The sequence below is a fragment of the Leiobunum rupestre genome, chromosome 7 (genome assembly GCF_980474605.1).
Source record: "Leiobunum rupestre chromosome 7, qqLeiRupe1.1.hap1, whole genome shotgun sequence".
Classification (NCBI taxonomy): Eukaryota; Metazoa; Arthropoda; class Arachnida; order Opiliones; family Sclerosomatidae; genus Leiobunum; species Leiobunum rupestre.
In genome coordinates, this window is record NC_143390.1 from 8,540,784 (window position 1) to 8,561,441 (window position 20,658).

The 20,658-nt window shown below is 37.2% G+C and overlaps 1 protein-coding gene across 4 annotated transcripts in view; it reads right to left on the reverse strand.

The window, feature by feature from the left end:
* Nucleotides 1–2,788: 2,788 nt before the first annotated feature.
* LOC149934345 (eukaryotic translation initiation factor 4E-1A-like) overlaps nt 2,789–20,658 on the reverse strand; it is a 35,267-nt gene continuing 17,397 nt past the window's right edge. For 2 of the 4 annotated variants that reach the window (XM_090180552.1, XM_090180551.1), the window contains 6 exons: nt 5,689–5,855; nt 5,548–5,611; nt 5,269–5,382; nt 5,068–5,207; nt 4,954–5,008; nt 2,829–3,038 (listed from right to left, as the gene is read on the reverse strand). In XM_090180552.1, the coding sequence (XP_090036678.1) occupies nt 2,979–3,038; nt 4,954–5,008; nt 5,068–5,207; nt 5,269–5,382; nt 5,548–5,611; nt 5,689–5,813 (558 nt within the window). In that variant the 5' untranslated portion in view covers nt 5,814–5,855 and the 3' untranslated portion in view covers nt 2,829–2,978. Of the gene's footprint in view, nt 3,039–4,953; nt 5,009–5,067; nt 5,208–5,268; nt 5,383–5,547; nt 5,612–5,688; nt 5,856–5,947; nt 6,059–20,658 lie in introns of those variants that run through there. The other 2 variants (XM_090180549.1, XM_090180548.1) reach the window with 2 other exon arrangements.

A 20,658-nucleotide genomic window follows, 5' to 3' on the forward strand; every position in this document is an offset into this window, starting at 1 on the left:
GAATACCTACCTCTTAATAACGGGTATGCGATCGTAAAAAATTTGGCCAAGACCTTTACTTATGGGGACCTTGTGATAGGCTTATGGCTTTACCCAAATAATGTAGGAGCCCCCAAGGGCGTATTTAAGGGGGGGGGGGGGATTGGGGGTTCAACCCCCCCGAAATGCTGATGAGTGGAGGGGGGGGGGTTGACTAATAAAAATCAGTTAAACTTCCGTCAGCACCCCCCCTGAAATAAAATCCTGGATACGCCCTTGGGAGCCCCGCCCGGTTAGAAAGAAGACGTAGTGGAGTTCTTAGAAAAATATCAGAAATACTTTCGAGGAATAAGATACAAGGGGGCTTACGTTATAACTTGAAATGGTTTAAACTAAATATCAATTGAGGTTACACAAACACTACATTTTCTTTAACATTTTAGTGTCTTGGGATTATTAGGGTGGTTTAGAATTGGGAACAGAAAAAAAAAACACAGTTAGAAGTCGCGTACCAATACCGTACACAATATTTTACACCGTATACTTTTGTTCAGAATGACATAGCTAATTAATATTCTTCGGACCAAGATAATATCATTTGCCAGAGTTCCTATTTTTCCAACGCTCGAACAGACACTGCCACTCACGCAAATTGCAAGTCAAACTTTACTTCAGATGCAACCATTTTGTTTCACCTTTTTCCAAAACTCGACTTACCTGCTGCTTCTAGCACTATTGGGGTTAATGAGTAGAGGCTGTCTAGGGATAAGCTTACGTTACGAATTGAAGAGAAATAAGGAAGGGTTGTCAAAGTATACGATATTAATTTATTAAAATTTAACTAGGAACTGATTAAACCAAGAACGTATATATGTATAAGAACATTGAACGATCAAATTTGCACCTGGTGCCATGATTCAATCGGTTAAATAACTCCGACCAAAAAGCCCCGTGCGGCGCGCGCTTAAGGTTAAAACCGTTTCTAGTTCAAGCGCGCGCTGCACGAAGATCTGGTAACGGGACTACCTCAAAAACAACAATTCACACTGAAGCCAGAGTCCACAGACTCAGCTTCCTTCAACTTCATATCCCTAAACTATCGTTAATAGTTAAGAGAGTTGTACATAGGGGGCGATTTCCTTGAAGTTGTTTTATTTAAGCACCTATTGTAAGAATCTGATCTCAGACTGCCCCGTGACCAACAATTCGACTGTAGCCAGAGTAACCCGCCAGCGCCACAGGTGGATTCACTTAGATCATAAGCCTATCATAAGGTCCCCATAAGCAAAGGTCTAAGCCAAATTTTTGACGATCACATAAAGAGGTAAGTATTCACCTCCTAGTGGCCACATCCTCAATTAGGCATTTCCCCAAATGAACTTTGCGCGTTGCATGATGAATGCGCAGAAGCCGTGCGCGAACGTTTTTAAACTTAGAACCTCGTGGGAGAAATCTCCGCCGCCAGCCCTTAGCACCGAAGCCCAGGCTTATTCACACTTTTATCGCTTTCAAACTTAAAATTAACACTTATCTTTGAAAAATGATTCATCAGAACCTAAAACTGGAATTTAGAAATAAGATAGCTTGTTTCTGAAGGTATTTATTCTTCAAATTTTAGATTTAGACGCGTTTAGTGGCATTTATCAACCCGAGCGTGTCTGCTCTACCAAGAAAGATAATATTTTAGATGTAGAAATTTTGAAAACGAAGATGACGCTACTACCTATCGTCGTACGTTAATTTTCTTCTCTCCAGGACAACGCAGTTAACATGGGCCCCTATGGTAGACCTTTGCTTATGGGGACCTTATGATAGGATTATGCTTAGATCTAGAATCTACCACAGGGTCACGGTGCCATTCGAGCAGTTTCTGCCAGGTAGCTCTCACCACACCACTTTTGTTGACTTTTATTAGTGGAAAATAGCAGATCTTCTTCCAATTTTATTGAAAATTTTGCCCATACCCAGGAACATTATACAGTTTTAGCAAATGACGTAAACGCGAATAATTGAAATGAAATACCGCGCTAAACAGCGGAATGGCTTTATGTGAAGAAAAAAGGGGCTTAAATAAAACATTCTTCAAGGAAATCGCCGGTATATATTTCCGATAGCCAGGGACTGAAAGGATTGTTTAGAGAGTGTTTGTTGAAATCGTGGAAACTTTTCACCTGTAAAGAGAACTTCGTGTTTTTGCTAAGCCTTATTATGTCAAAAAAGCTACCTGGTTAGAAGGGAACACTTTTGGCATATCCCACAGGAGAAAAGTTTCCATTACTTTAACAAGCACTATATAAAAAGTTCCATGCCGGTCCTGGCTCTCGGAAATAATATTTCTAGGCTATTTCCTTGGAGCGTCTATAGGCTTCGAGCTTAGAAAAGATAGCGCCATCTACTTTATACCTGTCAACTGAATGTGTGAAGAAATAGCAGACGACTTTTGGATATGAATGTTCTTTAACTGAAACGCTTAGCTTTAATATCGAGATAATTTTGAGTGAGCAGACAGCTTTCACAGTCGATTTAAAACTCAGTCGGTAGGCGGCGATACCTCCGACCAAAATGTAAACTACGCACGAAGCTTATTAAGGTTCAGCGCAATGCACTCAGCCCTCTAGTGGCTAAATATGCCAAAGGATAAATTTACTACTCAATTTGGTTTGCAGGTTCAAGTCAGAGCTGGACAAGAGTGTTACTGTGCAAAAGAGGTTTGGCAAATTTTAATTTGTACTTATGATAATATTAATAAATGCATTGCTCAGCTGTAATATCGAAAAAAAGTACCCCACAGTAGGAACAAACCAAATTTTTTTATTCATCATAAAAAAGAACATATATCCATAATTAATGGATTAAAAAAAAACTCCACTAAGCATTGCAAACTAGCCTGCATAGACAAAACCAATATAAAAGTCATTGAAAAATAACAAAAAAGTGTGTCCTTTGTAAGGATTTAATTAATGTGAGAGACATTTTTGGAATATCGCGTATAAGTACCATTAAATGGATAGCTTATGTTTAGCTCCTGATCCCATTTTCCTTTGAGTATCATCATGCGCCTAGAAAAAGATCCGAGAATGTGGTAAATAAATAAATAAATAAATATATATATATATATATAAAATATGACCTTCAATGGTTGATCAAATAATGCAATTTATGACAGTATGGTTTTTAGGGTATAAAGTCTGTAGAAGCATCTATTCCTACTTTTTATTTTTTCGAGAACAAACTTACAGTGTCGGTCACAGGCCTTAAACATCAAAATCTATTCCGACTGTCCAATACTATATTCAAACACACGAAGTGCAGTAGAAGATGGTTCGCTCAACGATTTCGCCAAACAACTCAATGAATATACTTTTGGAAAAGTGGCTAATATAAGGATTTTTAGAACTGCCCAAATACAAACGGAACCCCCAAAACATAATTTCAATGAGCTTAAAAAGCGCCGAATACAGAATTTGTAGCAGACGAATATTTTAACAAAATTCTGAGAGAAAAAAAGGCTGTAAATAAGTAAATTACTTTAGCAAAATTAGCTGCGTTTGGCGATATTTACCGGAATGACATGTCGACCAAGACATATCCCATGAAGTAATGAGGTATTTCAAATTATTCATACTCTTTTTGTGACAAATTCACGATAAATAGCACTGACCAAATCCGATTTTAGAACGGAAAATCTGAGTTTAGAACTGCCCACTAAGTCCTATTTTGGAAAACTTATCTTGTACTAAACCAGAGTGCACATTTGACCGAGCGAAATTATGCTTCTATTAAACTATTACCACTAATGTGGTTATAAACATGAAATACCAATAGAATTACTGTATTCAAGCTTCAGGGCACCTCTGCCATGACACACTTGTCACAAGCCTTAATACAGCCCTGATTATAATTCCTTCAAAATCTTATTTTTTTTATTGTAACATAAAAACCGTTGTATTCATTTAATTAACAGACAATGATAAAAACGGGGGGGGGGGGGACTACATTTCTGTCTTATATCTTAAAAATACGATTTCGAATGCTAACGGACTCGCGACGGAAATATTTTGGAAAAGGTGCCATTTGCATCTACTCTAATCTGGAAGTACTTAAAGTGGATATAAATTAAGTACATCCAGATTAGAGTAGATGCAAATGGCACCTTTTCCAAATATTGATTGGATAAACTTTTATCTCTTAAAATATTTCCGTCGTGAGTCCGCTAGCATTAACAATCATATGTTTGGGTAAAAGGAAAGAAAGTTAGTGGAACCCAAGGTTCCTAGAAAATCTCTTATATAGTAGAACCCCCGAAAAATGAAACGCCCGTACATACAGCGTTGCCAACTATACTATAATTATAGAACATTTCGATATTACCTTTCAATTTCCTCGGAACTATAATTTTAAACGAGTACTATATAGTACGCTTTTTGAGATAATTTTACTATATTACCGATATTTGTGGGATAATTATAGGAATTTTAGTAAGTTCCTTTCTGTTAACATATATGGGGGATGCAATATTTTTCTTGATTTTCTTGTATTTTAACTCTCTGCATCAATAAATTAATTAATTAAAAAAAAAACTTAAGAACACCTTTCCTGTCTGTTATATTTCTCTTAGTAGGCTAAGAATGGAACTATTATACTCCATGGTTTGTACCTTCTTCTTCTTAGACTCACAAATGCGGCCGACTAATCAAGCATGTTGATAGTGTTTGTATGGGGTCAAAAATAAGTCTGGGTCAGGGGTTTTTGGGGTACCCGTAGGTACACTACATGTTGTAGCAATGAAATAGGCTGTGGAACTTGGAAGAGGGTGACTGTCTGATACTATAATAATTACCCACTTCCACGGCCAACTATTATTAAGTGCTACCATGCTATAGCGAGTAATCAAAGTTGGCCATCCTTGTGTACTATGTTTGGGCTTCGATACTGTAATTTAAGTTTTGGGACCTGGCAATGCTGCATACGTACCTCATAACCAATAGTTGACCTATAAGAAATACCAAGTCTTTCCTTAAGTTTTTTCCTGAAAAGAAAAATAACTATCTATATGGGTAACAAACAAAGAAGATAGTTGCATATTACCCTATTTTTATATTTCCGGTATTATTATTAGAGTCAGCAGTCCACACTCCAATTTTATCACCTTTCGGTCTGACTTGAACAACAGCACCACATAGTTCATCACTTAAATCATCAAAAGCTTCACCAATCAAGCAGAGAAGCTTTAATAAAATCACATAAATGAAATTGTATTGTTCCCTAATACTAATTACTATACTTAACTATTTCAAGCCAGTGATTATCCAAATCAGTTGCTCTCTGATTACGATTAACCGTAATAAGCCATCGACCACCATTTTTATTACGGTCATCTTCCCACATGGGTTTTACACCATACTACAATGAACCAAATTTTTGTTTAAAACACTTCAATTAACCCATGAGAAAACAGGGGATTTCAATAAGCAACTAAAAGATGCAAGAGGTCGAAAGCAATATTGAAATTATTAAGGTCCTACTTTCTCATAGGTTAATAAATACAATTTCAAATTAATTTTTTACCTTAAAAATTGAATAATCGCATCCAAATGATAATTTACTAGCAACCTCGATGTGGTTAAACAAACTATAACCCCGAATTAAAATATTTTACCTATATTCTTAGAGCAGATTTATTGCGTTACTGTAAGTTGATTATCTTACGCCCAAAAGTCTTCAACTGTATCAAAAGCTGAAATTTCTTGCAGATTTTCTTCCCACTTTCTATTCTTGTCATTTTTATAAAACCAAAGGCTCCACTTATTTTGTAGAGGATGTTTAATCATCATATCTGCTGGCTGCAATTTCGTTTCGCTATGGTCTTCTTCACTCTGAAATTTTCACAATAGATTACTCCACATCACTTCCAATTATTTCATAATATTAGAACTAGAATACAATTGAAATAATTTTGACTATATACCTTCATTATTACAGTAGTATTTTGTGTAATTGAGTATTTTAATCAAAATTCCTTATAAAATCTACTAACACGGACTGTTTAAATAAAGGACTGAAAAGTGTTTCGCGATTTCGTTGTTTTCGAGTGGCAGATAACACGAAGAACGAGTATCGACACACTTGATATTCCAACGTCATCATCGTGCTCATTATGGAAGTTTTTCCTATTTCCTCCAAGCGACGGATTTTGGAAGCTTATGAATAGAATTGGGGAAGCAGACTTATCGCTCTTTTATATCAAAAGATGTTTGGCAAAACCATAGAAATAGAAATGAGACTAGAACTACGATCGGATTGGGGGGAGATGTAGCAGCTAGAAGGCCGCTATTAGAGTAGAATCGCACATATCTGCGCCATCTAATAAAAAAATTTAAACTAAATACTATCACGTGGCATTACGTCGTATGCAACATTGTCTGGTTTGCTTATGTTCTTCGATCGGTTTTATTATTATCATAGAAATCTCATGGGTAACTAGAATGCTGCCGCCTACGGCCGAGCTTGACGCCAGTTCACCTTGATCCTTCAGCCAATGAGAGGCCGTAGAGTGGTTCCGCCAAGGAGGATAATAATTCTCCTTGGTTCCGCGTAACTATAGCGGGAGCTAGGTGAGGTCATTCTCTCTGGTGACATTAAATTCTTGGCAGAACCACTCTTTGAGCTCTGATTGGCTGAGATCTGGCTATCGTCTGCCACGGCGTTTGGTCCATTTGCCAGTTACACGGCAGCATTCTAGTTACCTATGAGATTTCTATGATTATTATTTATTATTTCAACGACCCGATTCCAACAGGGTTCAACCAAATGTTTTTAGTAAATCACAAAGTCATCCATTTTAAGTGATCAAAGTCCTAAATAATAATGCAACATGATTAACATTATTTAAATCAGAGCCGTACCTAGTCTCAATGGCGCCCTGGCAGAGATCGTAAAATCGCTATCGCTTAGCGGTAGCGATTTTATGATCTCTGGCCCTGGGCCAAAAACCAAAATGGCGCCCCCAGAACCTTAAGTAGAATTTTTTTAATTTTCAATATCTAATTTAAATGAAAATCATCGATTTTGCGCCCCTAACATTTTGGCGCCCTGGGCCCCTGTCCCTCTCGCCCTACCCAAGGGACGGTTCTGATTTAAATTGACTCTTTTACTATAACTTTAGTTCAATTGCAGCTGCTATTCCTATAGGCTTCGTGTGTAGTTTAAATTTTGGACATAAGTATCGCCGCCTACCGATCGAGTTTTAAATTGAATATACGAAAGCTGTCTGCTCGTTCAAAATTATCTCTGCGCAACAGCTGAAAGTTTCAACCGAAAAACATTGAAATTCAAAAATCTTCTGCTTTTTCTTCACATTTAGTTGGCGGATATTAAGGCAGATGGCGCTTAAAGCCTATAGCAGCTTCTATGTCTTTAACTGTACGCCAATATTTACTTTTATCAGAATTCCTTAAAATACTCTTTGAGAAAATTATTCGACTACCCACACCGCTAATGTTCGCTTGAAATGTACCTACGCACGCCACAGAAAACTCGCTTTATAACGGTCGCACATTAATTTGGTAAAATAGGCTAGGCCATATGAAATACTTTAGAAGTCTAAATTACGTATAGCCGTCTTATGCCTGTCGCTTTCTGACGGCTTTGCGACTCACATTTAGTAAACCACAAGCAAACGCTAGATGACGATCTGGTCGGATCCTACGTTAGGTCAAATATTTAAAAATGCAGTCACGTGCCCGAATGTTAGCCAACTTAGCCTTATGAATAAAGTAAGAAGTCGCCATTTTAAATGACTTAACGTATTCAATTCTGTTTTCGCTACCGAAAGGTAGTTGTTCCTTGAGACGTTTTTGAGAAAGTTAGGCTGTTTAGTCCAGACACGGCCAACTCGCGCGATAACGGCCAACAAATTCGTTGAAGTTTCTAACCTACGAACAAAAATATCTCTCTTGGCATCAAGCGCCCCTAGCGGAAAATTATTTTTAGAATAGTTTTTGCATTGAAGCCAATATTTCTTCGTGGAGTTAGCTACAATATCCGATTTGGTCGTCCAAATATTTAAATATTTATTTATGACTTTTAATAAAAATTTTGGCTTTTATTTCTACTTTTTGGATTTTTTTACTACGGGTTTTTACCTTAACTTTTTTTACCTTCGCTTTTTTTACCTGGAGTCATAAAAACCACCGTGGTGCTGAACGCCGATAGTTTATAGCATGGTTTATATCGGGAAAATCCTTGTTCATGGAATTTCGGCGAATGGGTTGGCCGCTATTGCGCGAGTGTCAAAGTTGGCTGTAGTCCGGAAAACGGGCCAAAATAGACACTTCGTTGTTAAAATTTACACTTAATAAGCGCTACGTCTTGGGAAGTCTTAATATAGTCGCAAGCAGCAATTGCAGCATCGTGACTAAAAAATGGAATGGTTTTTTTGGGGGAAAGTAGAGCCAACCATCATGTGTCACCATGTTGATATTTTCTAAATCTACTACAGAGGGAAATATTCTGTAATTTTGACATTTGACTTTTGTGGTGCGTCAAAATTCTAAGAAGGAAATCTTCTCGTGAGAAGAGTTCTTCGGGATAATTTTACTCCCCACGAATGATAATTCGCTAAAAAGTGTCAAATGATCATTCGTTCTTCTCAAAATGTCATATAACGGGGAGCCCTAGAACCAAGTGAGAATTCTCGGTTTACGTCACTTCCTGGGAGAAGGACCTTAAAAATTTTGAGAAGGGAGAATTCTCACTATCATGAGAAGAATTCTTAGAATTTTGACGCAGCCCAGGCGTAGTCTGCAGAAATTCTAAACCACATTCTTGCGCACTTTCTAGCGAAACTTCATTCGCTTTAGATTTTTCGTGACGCTCTCAGGGCCGTATTAAGCAGAGTTTAGCCCGGGGTAAATATCTCAATAAGCGCCCCCAAATGAGCTTATATAGAGCACAAGTGGGGTGAAAAACATAACATCCCTAGTCAAACCACTGCTCTATTTTATATATTTTAAAACATATTTTTAATTTCGTGATTTGATCTGATTATAACCAGATTACTTCGGCACCCCTATTTGGATGGCACCAGGGGGCTACTGCCCCCTTTGCTCACCCCTTAATCCGTCCTTGGACGCTCTTTCACACAGACTATCGCCATCTGTATTTACGTTTTGTAATTTAAAAGCAGACGAATTTACGCTTCGACGTATAGAACCGAACTGAATTTGCAATAATTTTCTTAGACTTAGGAGACCGAGAACAGGCCCTTCAATAAATGCCGCTCTATCCCCCCCTACACGCATGCGTGCGAGTCACTGAATAAAATAGTCACGACTCACGTGTTTATGTTAGTTTTATTTGTAAAGTAAAAGTTGATAAAGCGCGCGAGTTATTTTTCCGGAGGTTCATGCTAAATAGGCGTTTCAATAAAACATCTTCAAGGAATTCGCCAAGAAGTAATATATCTGAGAGCCAGGAGCTGCAAGTTACTGTATATTTGGCGCTTGTTAAAATAATGGAAACTTTTCATCTGTAAACAGAACGACGTGTTTTTGTTAAGCCTTAATATGACCAAAAAAAGCTATCTGGTTGAAAGGAAACACCTATTGCATACCGTACACAGTAAGTTGCAGGTCCTGGCTCTCGGATATATTACTTCTTGGCGATTTCCTTGAAGAGGTTTTATTGAAGGGCCTATTGAACGAACCATGGAATCGCTTAATATTGAAATGTAACGCTTTTAAAGTTATGTCCTGGCTCTCTGTATTACTATTTCTAGGCAAATCGCTGAACAGGTTTTATTTAAGAGTCTATTAAAGGTATCATATGTAACCTAATTACTCACAAGTGTGCCAGAAAGAACTTTTTCTCAATGAGACCTTGTTGCAAGGATATGACGTAATTGACGTCACTTCCCAGTCGATGAGGGTTTTATAGTTATCAAAACAAGTTCTGGCGGGGAGGGAAGGAAGTTAAAATCAATTTTACGCGACGTTAGTCCGTATTTTCTTTGGTGGCTGTGAAACAAGGTCTCATTTAAATTTTTAATGCAGAGATGTTAAACAGAGGCACACTTATGAGTAATTATGTTACATATGAAGGTATTTAACGAAATAAATTTTAAGAACATAAACCATTTTTTATTTAATATGTGAATATGAATATCATTAAAGTACCTGATATATTAGTATAATTTTAAACAATTTAATATATCCTCTCCGTGGAATGTACTACAGGAGATTCATTTCGTAAACTTGAATTGCAATATCATAAACTCTCGCTTTAACGTTTTCAACCCGAGCGGGCAACATATTTGAAATATTCTCGTGCCGGTTGGTCATTCTCGTAACTGATAAGGTCGAAGGCGCGTTTGCAATAACCCTAATTTGGACGTGTTCGATGACGCGTAACCGTTCCGTAATGATGAAGGGACATTCGGGGTTTCATTATCTCCTCAGCGCCATGCCCGCGCCAGACGCGCTTTATCATTGTCTGAAAGTGGTTATTAGCAGTCGATGACGCAACGAAAGCTATGATTTGTAGGCAATTTGTTAATGACATATGGCCGAATGGAGATCGAAAACTTGCGTTTCAAACGCTTACTAGCTGCCGAGTGGTTTACGTGACATCATATGAAACCATCGTCAAAAGTATGTCAGAAATGTATTTTCTATAGAGTAAAGCCCCATTTTCATGCTCGCTGGAAGCGGGTAAAAATCGACCAAATCCGCTTCCGCTACACACTTTTTCACTTTCCGCGTCGATCTGTTTCAAACAGATATTTTAGATTAATTTTCACGCTTGCGAGTGTCGGATGCGAATTTTGACGATTTTTATCCGCTACCTGCGAGCATGAAAATGGGCCTTTATATCGGCGTGACGTATCAACGTCACCCATGCTTTTTCCTATAGATAAAAAACTGCCCTCAAAATGGCGGCAATAGTCCAAAGCTATATACAGAGCGATACAACTCTATATTGGAACCTTGTTCAAGGGATATGACGTAAATCGCGTCAACTCGTGACGAAATACGCGTCATCAACTAAACTATAGTTTAATTCCTGCTTAGCTATTGCGAAATTTTGTTTACACGCCAACATTTTCAATGGCGCAAGGAAATTAAGAATTTTCTTACTTCTTGTTGTTCCGAGGCCAGTGACGGAATTACTGAATTGCCGATGAAATAAGGGAACGATGACGGTCACGTGTACAGATAACTGAAACCGAAAGGGAGTTAAAGCAGTTTGGGAGACGCTTCAAGAAAATCGACCGTGTTTGCCTCTACACCGATTACTAATAGACACTTTCAGCAACGAATGAAAATGACGTCATAACTACCAACGTATCCCTTCGCGTAAACGTCATTTTCACACCGTGCTGAATCTATCAATTGTTTGAAACTAAATTTACGTTGCTACTCAGTGGCGTAGACCAGGGGGTTTTGAAAATGAAAAAAGCAAAATACCATTTTTATTTTGTGCTCCAAAAACCATTTTACATTTTACGTTTTGCATTTAGAAAAACCAATTTTCAAAATTCATTTTGAATTTTGCATTTTTAGTTATGGAAAAAGTATTTTGCATTTTGAATTGGCATTTTAAAAATAAAGCATTTTGAACAACCCTGTAAACCACATCTTCGGTCTTAGCTTTGACTTTTACAAAACTCTCAGCTCGACCTTTGATCTTCAATTTTTTACGAATTTCTGGCTACGCCACTTTTGGTAAAAACACTATTTCCGATTATAACATCGAAATAATGTATTAACTTACACTCGACTTGAGTAGTTCTGAAAATCACTAGCAATTATGCCCTAACTATTTCGATTAAAAATCCAAAAAATATTTTGGTCGCGTTTTTGCCCTTTAAAAAAACCTGAGCTCAAAATCCTGAAATGACGTGCCTGGTAATAATCGCTGCTTTAATCTTAATAACATAATTCATGAAGGTAATCATTTCACCCATGGGAATAAAATGACCGTTGCCTTTTTTACGTAATCCCTTAAGGGGGAAGACTACAGTTGCCATTGTCTACTTTCGCGCTATTTCAAGCTGAACTCTTTTAATTTTGTATTTTAACTTATAAAATTAATAGTAAGTGTAGATCAGCCTCTTGTTTAGTGACTAAAATAACTTTGACAATTTTAAATTTAAAAGTAATTAAGTTATTACGTTTTAATTCGGACCCCCGGAGCTAAACAAGTTGGGCAAGCTACCCTTTAGTTAGGACCTTATATCTCGTTAACTATTAATATTAGAATTATCAAAATTATTTTAAGCACTAGAGGAAGGTTCAGCTTAATAAGAAAAATATAATTATGTAATTGTTAAAACAGAAACGTTCAGCTTGAACGAAAAAGAGGCTTTCCCCTCCAGTCAATCAGAAACAGGCGTTTGTTGTTAACTCGATAATTGTAATTCTTATAAAAATAGTACCTTTACAACAAAAGTTGTTGATAATCACAAATAAAGGTATTCGTTGATAATATTTTTACTTATCTTCGTTTAATCGTAAAGATTAGTATTAAAAATTAATAACGCGCTAAGCCTTGCCATAACTATAGTGTTACATTTTTCTAAGAACGTTGAATCTTACCACAACACATTTTTTTCTTCGTTGTATAGTATTTTTGGTAAATATGTAACTTCCTTTTTGGAACTTAAATCAAACATTCTATATTTTAAAATATTTTGGTTTGTATAAAATAAATAATTTCGTATAGAATAATTTTGTTAAAAAGTTTTTCGCCGATGGCTAAAATGAAAGTGTAGAATCCATAATCATACCTTAACTATTAAACTCGCTTAAAACGAAAGGTGTATGATATATTTCAATAATCATAATAAATAATTGCTGAAGTTTCACTGGAAAATTGTTGTAAAGTGATATTGGTCTGAAGTGATTCTTTAAATATTCATAACTATAACGCAACTACCATGTTGTTCGGTGAAGTGATATTGGTCTGAAGTGATTCTTTAAATATTCATAACTATAACGCAACTACCATGTTGTACGGTGAAGTGATATTGGACTGAAGTGATTCTTTAAATATTCATAACTATAACGCAACTACCATGTTGTACGGTGAAGTGATATTGGACTGAAGTGATTCTTTAAATATTCATAACTTTAACGCATCTAATTATCCATAGGTTAATATTTAACATCATCTCGTCTTCCACGGAAATATAATACAGTTATTCCATTATTCGTTTATAGCCCTATAGTCCATCAATTTCACGGTCAATTTAGATCGAGACTCTCCGAATAATATCCGCGGTGGCGCACGCGGCCCGCCAAGTACGCCCTTTAAAGTACCTCGTACAACGGGAACGCCGCTATTCATACAACGACGACCTACAACTTTGATCCGGCGGAGAAAAAATGATTCTCCCAGCCTAGACACCCGTCGTGCCTACTTTTCGACGGCCATTATATTGAAATCGCCGTATTGTCAGCCACTCCACCGAGAGCCGGGACTAACTTCATAAATTCATTGTTATCCCTCATAAACCCTAATGCTCCGCTCCTACCCTCTCAATAATCTCTCTCAACCCCTCCCTCTCCAACCCCAATCCTCCGCTACCCCTCGCGCGCGCCCTGTGCCACCTCAACCCCAGCCCTCCCTCGCCCTGTGCCACCTCAACTCCCTCTCCTCGAAGTTCGACAGCGAAAAATGACGGATTTCGGAAGTAACCGGGGCGATTCTGGTTAAATCATACGAAGGTCGCGTGACCCAGTCGCGTGTCAAAAATATTACTAAATAGATTATTATCGTACCGGTGGGGCCTAAGTTACCTATGTCGACAGTATTAAATTAGAAAAAAGGCGAGGTAGTTGATCTAAATGTGTACCGGTGGAAAGAAATTATTTCTTCACTCGAGAACTTCATTTAATGCGTAGAAAAAATAACTGCTCCAGTGAGTTGACTTTCCGGAGACGGGTGAATTTTTCGTTTTTTTGTAGCGCTTTTTCGAGTACTTCGAGTCTTACCATTTGCTCGTTACAATTGCGTTGACTTCCTTCTTTTAATATCACATATCAGCTTATATATTAAATTCATTTTGTAAAAATTTCGAATTTTTCGTATCTAGCAACACCTTTTCATCTAGAATTTTTTTGCAGCCGTATTGACCTCCAACACCTTCCAGCGGAAAAAATGCATAGACCGTTTCCAATCGTAAAACCATCCGCTTTAAAGGCAGGATATTTCCAGTTTGTTTCTATTTGATCGGTCCAGTAATATTTATGTAAACCTATTTTATTTAGACCAATGTCTAAGAATGAGTTCATAAACTCTTTAGTGGGAGAGAAAACGGATCCACAGCTGAAGCGGGGAGGCAACATTTCAACAAGATGGCCAAGGTTATTTTATAAAAAGAACTATTGTACTTACAAACTAACGTTTCGAGGGGGGAGGAACGTGACCCCTGTGTCCCATGGCTACGCCACTGCTTGAGGTACTGTCAAAGTTGGATCAAAGATAAGCGATAGGCCTACTTTTTAATAAACAAACTACAGTAGTTATTAAATTAAAGTATTTGTTAATATGTGGTCTAATTTGACAGCAGGTTACCCGTGATAAATATGAAGTTAAAAGGTGTACCCTAACTGGGACCCACCTAAATTTTAAGGCCACAGGGACTCGTGGAAAATGTTAGATAAAAATATTTATTCTTATTAAGTTAATATATTATTATCATTATTTTCCACCTTTTTTTTTAAATCTTCATACGACAAGTTTTCGTATAAATGCTTTTCCAAAGTGTTATTTAATAGCACTCACTCGCGAACCGCTTATGCCAGGCGTTGTTTAGTACTCCCATAAGTGTATAACAATACTCCAAAGTGTGTCAGCTAGTCGGATATCATTTCTGATGGTTACGCCTGTAGTGGCGTAGAATTCAGGTCAAACCCAAAACTATCAGCGACTTTAGCGATAAAAATACGTAACTTAAAGGGAGTATAAAATAGAATATTCGAGGGTGAATCAACGAAATTAATGTTTTGCCGCCAGGAGCTCTGTTAATTGACGTTTAGGGTGTAAGATACGTTGGAGCCTCTATGGGCATATACAGACCTTCAAATAAGGCTGTCGGATTCCTAAAAGATAATACAAACCACCTTAGGACTATAATCCAGTTAAGTAAATCAGTAAAGTGCAAGGAATCTGGCTTGCGACTAACTAAATCAAAGAGAGAAGTTAACCTCTACTTGGAATGCTTATCCTGGCGTGTCGCGTATGGTAAGATTACTCTGACGGCTTTGGCCCCGCCTACGAGAGAGAAAAACACCTCTGCGCGCGCTCCCCTATGTTAAGTTAACATAGTGACGTCAAAAAAAACCGTCAGCCACATCGAGACCAAAATCTTCCGTGATAAGCATTCCAAGTAGAAATATGGATTCCTGCTCGTACTAATAGGTCTTCGAGCAAACAAAAAGACGCGAATCTCGGACCAAATAGATCTGAGTTAAAATCTAATTTAAATTAAATAAAATAGCTAGAAATTACAACGGTAGACCGGTTTCGTCCTATTCGGGACTCATCAGCATCGGGCTGGAAATCTGGCTTGCCAGTATTACACCGAAAAGAGAAACAAAGTCTAAACATTAAAAAATTTAAAACGTGTTACGTAGAAACGGAAAGCCGAAATGGGGGAGAGTGGTGGATAATAATTTGAACGAAATTTTAAGTTAAGAGCAGGGGCGTAGGAACGTTCTAGAAGTTGGAGGGGACAAAGAGAAACGAAAAGGGGTCTGGAGAATGGTTTTGAATTTTTAATGGAGTGTAGCTTTTCCGAATGCATGTGTACTTTTTACTACAACGTAAATTGGCGGGAAAAGACTGAAATTTAAACACAGTTGAGGTTCTAAGCTTAATATGCTTTTAAAATGAGAATTTGAGCCTTTTGAAGATTTCAATTGACCCAAAAGTTGGAGGGGGGCAATGACATTAGTTTTAAAAATTATAGGGAGGGGCATCCCCCCCCCCTGCCCCCTACGCCCCAGGTTAAGAGGAACCACGGCTATGGACTGCCTTGCAAAGAGTGATAAAATACGCGAAATAAGTAGATTAGAACATTATGAAAAAGGATTATTTAATTTAGTTTTTCCCTCGAAAAACTATTTGTTTCGAAATTCGCGTCTTTATGTTTGCTCGAAGACCTATTGGTACGAGCTATATGTAAATTTTTAAATTTCTTCAAATTTGTTCAAGGGTTTAGCTTTTCTATCGCTTTTCATTATGAACTATTCTACTTATTCGTGTATTTTTATATCTCTTATAGAACTGATACACTTATGTGAAAAATAATAATTGTCTTGCTTTTTACAAGGAATTTTGGGCGGTAAGGAAACACTTCCGGAAATCAGGACGATGTTGGACAGCCAATGGTCGTCTAACATTAGTTGGATGAACGGCGCGTTCCTATTGGTTAAGTGCAGAATGACGAATGATCGCGCTCAAGCCATAGTAACGAAAACGAGAAGTTCTTTTCAAAAACAGAAATAAAAAAATGCCATAAATCTGCAACGAGCAACTGCCGACTTCAAAATTGACGAGTGACAAAGATTCCGGAGAGAGAGAGAGAGAGAGAGAGAGAGAGAGAGAGAGAGAGAGAGAGAGAGAGACAAAAACGAGAAAGAGAAAGCGGTGATTAAGAGTCGTGTGATGCAAGACTCCTTTTGTTCCATCAGAGAGAGAATTTTTTTCCAAGATTGTTTCGAAGCGTCGACGAATCATGCGTGTCACTGCTAATAATGATGATGAAGGTCCATTCTTCTTTCATTTTTACGCGTGGCACCGTTTTGTGGCGGGAGATGTTATACTCCGGATGAGAATACGGCTTCTGAATGATATCCGCGCGGAACAATCCACTTATAATAGCGAAGGGACGATAGTTTTGAAATATATATTGTACTAAGTTGTTTCTAGAGATGAGTCGGGCCGGCTAGTTTTAAAATCCGACCCGACTCGATTAAAAAATATAAAGTTGAAATCCGACCGAACCTGGCCCGTCAAAATTATTCATTTCGAATACCGGACCCGACCCGACAAAATTTTCGATTTAAGTAGAATTTGGATCTCCTCATTTTTTGATATAATTTCGAAAACCCGAACAGTCCCAATAAAATTGAAACTTGACCCCAACCCGAAGCAATTTTATGTTTATATTATAAGCTTGTACTAAATGCTATAGAATGGCCTCCCAGATTCAAATTTTGTCCGTAGATGGCGCTTGGAGCTCTTCTAGATACTGTTAAAAATTAGTGAACGTGCCAAGAGTATGATAAACACGTGATAATGATTCGCTTTCTGTATGACAGTGTATGTAGAGATTAAAATAGAAACTTGAAGGCCCGATCACTAATATATAAAAGGTCGGACCTGACCTGGTCAGTTTTATGTCAAAATCCCGACCCGACTCGTTTAAAAAAAACCCCGACCTGGCCGGCCCAGAAAAAAAAAAATTATAAAATTAAACCCGACCCGCCATAAACTTCGATATCAAAAACCCGACCAGCGTCGAGGCGGGGTCGGGTTTGGTCGGTTCGGGTAAGCCCGCCCTTAGTGGGCCCAAGACTCATCTCTAATGGTTTCTAGCTACCAGATACTGAAGCGAAGCAACTTGCAACCTGACTAATAAACGATTTAAATGGTCTGAGGGGTAGCTAACCTACGTATGATTTAAACGTAATTAAATCAGCTTAAAATGAAATCTGTACATTTGATGATTAAATCATGATAAAATATTTAATCCTGATTATTAGGACACCGTGTAACATAGTGATCTACTTCTCGAAAAGGTCATGGTTTCTTTGAATTACAGCTCTGACCTTTAGCAATTTGTTAGCAAATATAAATTATCTAACACAGGAAAGTAGATGAATTTAACGAAAATTGCACTAACTAACTAACCAGGTAATAAGGAAGTGGTTCTCAAACTTTTGTCAACTCGTGGAACCCCATTTCAGTTTCAAATTTATCGTGGAACCCTCGCTTGAAAAAATATCGGTATTTAAATTTTTTTCTGCTTGAAAAAATTCTATCATAGCATCGGTGCATCATATTTCCTTTTTAAGTAAAATATTTTATCTCACTAGACGCGTTTATTGTAAACGATAATCGAGTGAGATTTCACATTCGCATCGACATACCGCAACCTGATAGCAAAAGTGCAGCAAGTCAAATTACGTGACTTCTGAAAGAAATTCAAAATAATAATTATCAGTAACATGTGATTTAGACCAACTAAATATTTTCTATTAAAATATTATTATTGTTATTATTCACGATATAAATAAAAAATAGTTTTTTTTCAAAAGAAATTCAAAATAAGAATTATCACATGTTACTACTTTAGGCCAACTAAATATTTTCCATTAATAAATTATTATTGCTATTATTATCGATATAAACCAAAAAGTAGTTTAATTTTCCAATACATAGTTTGCACCGAAGGGAGGGGCCTATGGTCTCCAAGGAAACTGGGAGGGCGATCAAAAATTCAAACCATTTCGCGCGTAGCTACTAAATAGGTAGCCATTTTGTTGGTAATCTCGTTAAAGCTACAAAACGTATTAGATTTATGCTTTAAAATTTTAAATGGGCCCTAAACAAAGCCAGATAAGATTCTAAGGCCGGGTTATTTAAATAAAATATCAAATTACGACAGAAATATCTACGAAAAGAAGTTAACAAAGCTTATCAAAGTTAGGCCTTTGCGGTCATCCTTTTTACAATTACCTTTGCTATCGAATAAAATAAACAATTTTCGCTCTTCCTTGGTAATTGAACTACTCGAACAATTTTTAACCAGGCAGATAACCATTTTTAACGTGAAAATAATTTCTTAATCATTTGAAAATAATTAAAATCCGCAAACAGACGATTGAAACTGTTCACCCTCCCGTTTTACTAAGAAATCTACACCAGAAAAATGGCGGCAAAGAACCGTTCATTCTTGCTCAAATTAAATATTTATTCTTGGTTCTTATATCTATACTTGGAACTGCGTCATTGATGACGCAGGGATGCAAACTATGTATAGACGTTTTTGGACTTGTTCGACATTTGCCCTATTGTAGCGATATTTAACCAAGCAAATAGGTTTTACTGAAAAAGGGAAAATATGAAACATTATCCTTTACAAATCAGATTGAAGGGTAGCATTAAGGGGCTGCATGGGATCTTCCCAGGAACAAATGTTGAAAAATTGTTATTTAAAAATATATATTTTTGGAATCTTCCAATGTTGAAATTTCGCCAAAAGCACTGTCATTCCGCTTTCTAACTCCGAACATTTAAGAAAGATTATTCCACCTAGGAGCAACAAACACAGCACCACACACAATGAGTACGCAACCCGTCAAAAGTCGTGGATTTTCATTGGTTAGTCGCTTTAGCGCCTGCTGCCGTCGGAAGTGGAAAATTCGGAAATTAACACCCCCCCCACCCGTAAAAGGTTCAGTGTAAAGGTTCGTCCAATGAAATTTGTACACAACATTGCGTTAGCGTGTTTAAGGCTATCTGCGTTCTCTTTGTGTTTGTTGCTCCTAGATTCCACTTACGTAGATATTTAGCCTACTCTTAAGCCGGCTGCACACATGAGACGCGAATCGGCGGGAAATTAGATATAAATCCAACTTGGTTTTTGAAACTACGCATGCGTGCGTGTTCAAATTTCACTTTCGAGCTTTATGTGTGCATGCGGCTTTACACCTTGCTTACACCTACTTATTTTTCGAACATTCTTGTTTAAAATGTTTTATTTAAAAGTTGAAATGATTAAGAAAACTTAACTCACGGCATTCGTCTTTTCCAGCTATTGCGGCAACGTAACAATATATCGTTAGGCCTAGCCTAAAACCTGTTTTGGCGTCAACGCTCACCGTCACTTTAAACTTATTGAAAATCGGCCATCAACAAACAATAAGAGATTTCAACCGGTTTTAATCGTTTGACGACGTGTACATGTGTGAATATGGAGGGCAATTCTTGAAAGATGGCGAACAATTTTAGGTGATTTGATCTGAAACTTGTAGAGGTTAATGGTAATACTGTTGGCTCGTGTGGCATGAAGGGCTCGCCACCACCTTCCTACGCATTGAAACCCGGCTACCTGAAATAATGGCTTTAAAGGTCGCTTGTGACCTAAGGTGGTGCCTTGGGTATTAGCCTAGCTGATTATTATTATTTTTATTATTAATTAAAATCAAAGGTGATATATTGATATACATGGGTGTTTGGAGCTAGAAAATTAATTTATATTTTTCAAAACATTTTTTTTTAAATTACGTTTGGAAGTAATTGGGTGATTAAACGTTCATATTGTAGAAAAATATAAATCTGTCTCTCGGATACAAAATCTTTTAGGTACGTTTTCTCTAAGCTTTGAAACGTATTTACGACGCCACACGAAATGAACGGGCACCAGAATTTGTATTCGCTTAATTCGATTAGCTGGCGAAATGGGCTTTTTTAGCCCGTAACTCAAACAATTAATATTCTACGAAACTGAGATTATTGGTTTTTCAAATGCGGTATTTTTTGGTGAATTTGCACAATCAATATTTAAATATATTTTTTTAAAAGAAGAGTGTTCGGTGTTAGAAATTAAATATATTTTTTTAAAAGAAGAGTGTTCGGTGTTAGAAATATTCGCAGTTACGCATATTA